At 49.0% G+C, this 4,965-nt stretch overlaps 2 protein-coding genes across 2 annotated transcripts; one reads left to right on the forward strand and one right to left on the reverse strand.

Annotated features, from left to right (window-relative positions):
* Positions 1 to 214: 214 nt before the first annotated feature.
* SARC_11754 (hypothetical protein) lies at positions 215 to 3,955 on the reverse strand (the record flags this gene model as incomplete). The annotated part of the gene is made up of 1 exon (XM_014294153.1): positions 215 to 3,955. A coding segment is annotated over one exon (3,741 nt), but the record flags the coding sequence as incomplete, so codon positions are not given.
* Positions 3,956 to 4,202: 247 nt separating this feature from the next.
* On the forward strand, positions 4,203 to 4,724 carry SARC_11755 (hypothetical protein; the record flags this gene model as incomplete). The annotated part of the gene is made up of 1 exon (XM_014294154.1): positions 4,203 to 4,724. A coding segment is annotated over one exon (522 nt), but the record flags the coding sequence as incomplete, so codon positions are not given.
* Between the last annotated feature and the right edge of the window lie 241 nt (positions 4,725 to 4,965).

The raw sequence follows: 4,965 nt of genomic DNA on the forward strand, positions 1-4,965 counted from the left end.
TATCAGTTACACACACAGCAGTTACGGTAACGTTCTCGATACCCTCTTGCGTCACGTGCTGTACAACTGTACCATTGATGAAGGCCGGAATAAACATAGATGTACTAGGACTGGCGGTCACGGTCGCACTAGGACTGGCAGTCACAGTTGCGCTCGGGGTTGGCGTCATACTTGGGCTCGTAGAAAGAGCAGCTGGCTCACTCGAAGGCAATGGTGTGAGTGACGCCGTATGGCTGGGAGATGACGAAACTGAAGCTGATGATGAAGGAGATGGTGAAGGTTCAACGCAGGTAACCTGTGAATCGTTCACGTCGAGATCCACCGAATCGCCTCCCTCTGAGATCGAAACCTCACACGAGTCTTCTTCTGGCACATTATAAAATACGTATTCTCCGTTCTCATCAGTCACCGTACTCGCACTGAAGCCTTTATCGCACGTTAGGAAGACAGCAGTGTTGCTTAGCGGCTCAAGAGTGGTTAGATCCTTAACGATTCCATGAATACAATCACCCAATGCTGATGCACTTGGGGTCACACTTGCACTCGTAGTAACGGTCGCGCTTGGGCTGGCAGTCTCAGTTGCACTCGGACTAGCGGTGACAGTTGCACTTGGCGTCGGGCTCGGAATCGGCAATTGGCTGGCAGTCTGTGAGCTAGTTGGCGATGGTGATGCGTCCTCCCCAGTGCACATGCAACACTCTAAGCCCGATTCACATTTGTTCGCTCCACCCGTCAAGTGCGTGCACTGGCCATCCTCCACATACTGTATACCTAGAAGCTGACAAGTGATGTCACACTCCACGTTACAGTTATCTGCACATACACCAGGACATATACCATCAGGACTGGTTGTCGGGGTCGCTGAAGGCGTATGACTTGCAGACCCAGATGCGGTTGGACTAGAGGAAGGAGGATTGCGGTAGATGAAGTCAACATCCTCCACAACGGGCTCCTGGATTGTGGGGAAAACCATGGCCTCGTTGAGTGGGTCCGAACTGCCGTACCCTTCAACAATAGGTTTTTCATTCGCGATATCAGGAACATAAACCAGATAATCGCACATGGGAACGTCGGCAAATATATACTGCCCATTGATTCCTGTTTCAGTTGTGAACATGATGGATGGTGCTTCTGTGCAAATGATCGTCACAAAAACATCAGGTATAGCAGTGTCAATGTCCTCGTATGTATGCCCAGAAATAGTCGCCACTTGGGTATACGAGAAATCCACGTCACCCACTGCTAGTATTGTGCTATTGATTACTACGGTTGTAGTATGCAGTGGATTGGTCCCATCCACAGGTCCATCGAGCGGACCTGTATAGATAGGACCCGCAGTGTCGACCGATGTTGGTGCAACAACCAGATAGTCACAGAACGGGAGATTCGTGAATTCGTACTCGCCAGCCGCATTAGTTACATTTGTGATCGTCACATCGGTTTCGGCGCAAGTGATGGAAACTGTCGCATTCTCGATACCGGTTCCGGGAACAAAATCGAAGAGTTTACCAGCGATAGTACCTTGAGGCAGATACTTGAATGTACGATCGGTAACTTCACGTACACTGTCACTGATCTCTACTTCGTGTGAGAAAAGCAACGTGTCATTGTCCATCGGACCGAAAACAATAGGTCCTACAGAGTCCACACTCGATGGCACAGATACAACATAATCACAAGGTTCTAAGTCAGTAAACTCATAGAAACCGTTGGAATCTGTGTTCTTGTTGACAGATAGCCCTAGTTCAGTGCAGACGAGATTGACCGGAACATCAGCAATCGCATAATCGTCAAAGTCATTTAAAGTAAATCCAGATATGGTTCCCAATGGAATGAACTCGAAATTAGCCTGCCCGGTACGCGCATTATCGTCAATCTCCACAGCAACATCAAAACTAGTGAAAACATCCAGCTTCGTGAACCCAGACACATTTTCAACCTCCATGGGAACACCCACGATGTATTCACAGTCATCCACATCTACAAACGAGTAAGTGCCATTCACTCCAGTCACGGTCGTATCGTCCAGTGATGGATCAGCGGGGCACGTGAGCGTAACTGTAACCCCTTCGAGTGGTGTGAGGCTGGTGTGTTCAATGACCATACCAAAGATTGTGGCTGGTACCACAGTCGAAGGACTTGCACTGGTCGATGCCGTCGGGCTGGCGCTACCAGTAGGCGTAGCACTAGGACTCGGCGACGGTACCAAATAGTAATAAAAATCAACGTTCTGTTTATCCGGTGAGTTGATAGTTAAAATCACATCGGCAACATTCAAAGTATCATCACCATCATAACCGCTGAAGATTGGGAGCCCGTCGACAACCTCGGGAACGGTTACTATATACGTGCAAACAGGCATATCGGTGACCTCATAGTCACCCAGAACACCCGACGAGTTCGTAGTGAAAGTGATATTCTCATTCACACTGCACACTAGGTTAATTGGCACGTTTTCAATACCAGCGGGTGAACTTAGGTCCCACTCAATTATATGACCTGAGATGCTGCCCAGCGTAGTGTACTCGAAATCCACGCCACCATGAGCACGAATGTTCTCATCAATCACCTTCGTGGTGATAAAGAGGTCGTCCTCCTCGTCTACAGGACCAAGATAAATAGGACCAACAGCAGTTACCTGCTGCGGAGCCAGAATAGCATAGATACAATAGCCGAGCTCGATAAACTCATACGCACCATTCGAGTCGGTTGCCATCGTAAAAGTGATACTTTCGTCTTCTAAGCACGTGATAGTGACATCCTCGCCAACAATGGGCTCTTTAGTGACGAAGTCTCGCAGAACACCTGCAATGGTACCCTGAGGGAGGTACTTGAAATCAACATGTGTGAAGTTACGATTCACACCCTCGATTTCGACCTCATGGGATTCCAGAGGCGACGACCCGCCAATAGGTCCCTCCATAATAGGCCAGTCATCCTCGACCATCGTGGGCACACTGACAGTATATACACACTCCGGAAGAAGATCAAAGAGGTAATAACCCTCCGCGTCTGTTTGCCTCTGCTCCGTTATGCCGCTGCATTCAAGTGTCACCGTGACATCGGGGATTGGGCTCTGATCAAAGTCATTCAAAGTATACCCAGAAATGGCTCCCAAAACGATATATTCGAAGTCAGCCACTCCGACACGTGTGTCTACATCAATCAGGACATCGACGCTAGAGTTGGAGTAGACAGTAACCTTCGGGAAACCAGAGACATCGTTCGCCACGAGTGGGACGTAGACCATATAGGCACAATCTGGTGCGTCTTCTAGGAGGTAGGCACCGTTGCTATCCGTAGTCAGCACGACATTCAAATTTGAATCGGTGGCACACTGAATGGCAACTGGAACTCCCTCAAGTAGGGTGCCGCTTACATGCTCAGTGATAACGCCCGATATTCTGGATGCAACGAATGTAGACGAAGTCACACTCGGAGTGAAAGACGGGCTCGCGGACTGACTTGGAGTGGTTGTATCATCTGAACAGCCGAACGCGCGAATGTTATCGACTCCAAAGTTTACATCACCATGTACACCTGATCCGACATAGTCGATTCTCACGTATCTGATGATCTCTGTGGTTGTGATAAGGAACTCCCATGGATGAGACTTCCAAACATTCGCACTACAATCAGCCGTTGAAGCACGTGGACTGAGTTGTGAGCCAATCTCTTGCTTCGCGGCGTTGAACGCTGTGACCTTGAATTGGTCTTCGCGCCCGGTCGCTTCGTCCCCATCAATGTCGTATATGTTTCCGGCTACTTCAGTAGATCCCTCCAGAGTATAGGTCATGAGCAAACTGGGCTGCATATTCATCTGTGCCCCTTCCCCTACTCCGTTCAAACGCAGAAAGTATTCGCCAAGAGTATTCCCTACATCCTGATCATAACTAAATGTACACTGACTATGGAAACCTTGCGGATCTGCGTCGTCCATACCAGCGCGTTCCATAAATGGTGTGAAAGGATTTGCAGTATTAAAGGTACCGTCGAAAACGGCGCTGAACTGCACACCATCGTATAGGTATGTATCGTGCACAGCCTCGTTATCCAACACAATGCTATCTTTGCCAGAGGTTGGAGGACCTTCAAAATCAATAACATTATCGTGAACACAAAACGCCAAACCCGTCCGTGATGGAGTCGCGCTTGGTGTAGGTGAAGCCTCAGCAGAGGCCGAAGCTGTTGGTGTCGACGAGATGGATGGTGAACCAGTTGGTGCCGACGAAATGGATGGTGAACCAGTTGGTGCCGACGAAATGGATGGTGAAGATGTTTCTGATGGCACCTCTGGCTGTTTAGTTGTACTAGCGGTTGGACTAGCAGAATCGGAGGGTGGTACTGCTGTTGCACTGGCGGAATCGCTAACCGTTGGGGTTGGTGATGGCGATATAGTTGTGTGCACTGGTGAGGACGTTGGCGACGGCGCCGACGATAGCGACGGCTCTACGTACGACGGTGAGGCACTCGCTGACTCCGATGGTGATGGGGAAACAGCAGTCGGACTTGCGGAATCCGAAGGGTATGACATTGGTGATGGCGTCGCAGAGGGCGATGCTACCGGCGTAGGTGTCCCAACCGGCGTGGGTGTCACATCTGACACAGAAACACCACCAGGCGTGCGTGGCCCATCTATTCTGGCACTGATGATTTGTCCGCCGCCTGAGTTGAAATGGATCGAAAAAGCAGGAATGTCAAAACATAACAAATGCCAACAAGATGTAAATCGCGAAGCTTGTATACCAAGTGGGATTGCTTCGAAATTAGAAACGTTTAGGCGAAGTTATATGAATCACTCATTCTCTATACGGCAACTACTACACAACTACTTACAATACGTAGCGTCTGTTTTAATTCAGAACTATTCATATGATTTTGTCCATTTCAGACAACAAAGAACTGTCATCATAGTGTGGATTTAGATTGGCCGCATACACATAATTAGCTACTATCAACAAGTGA

Source organism: Sphaeroforma arctica (assembly GCF_001186125.1).
Source record: "Sphaeroforma arctica JP610 unplaced genomic scaffold supercont1.1858, whole genome shotgun sequence".
Taxonomy (NCBI): Eukaryota; class Ichthyosporea; order Ichthyophonida; genus Sphaeroforma; species Sphaeroforma arctica.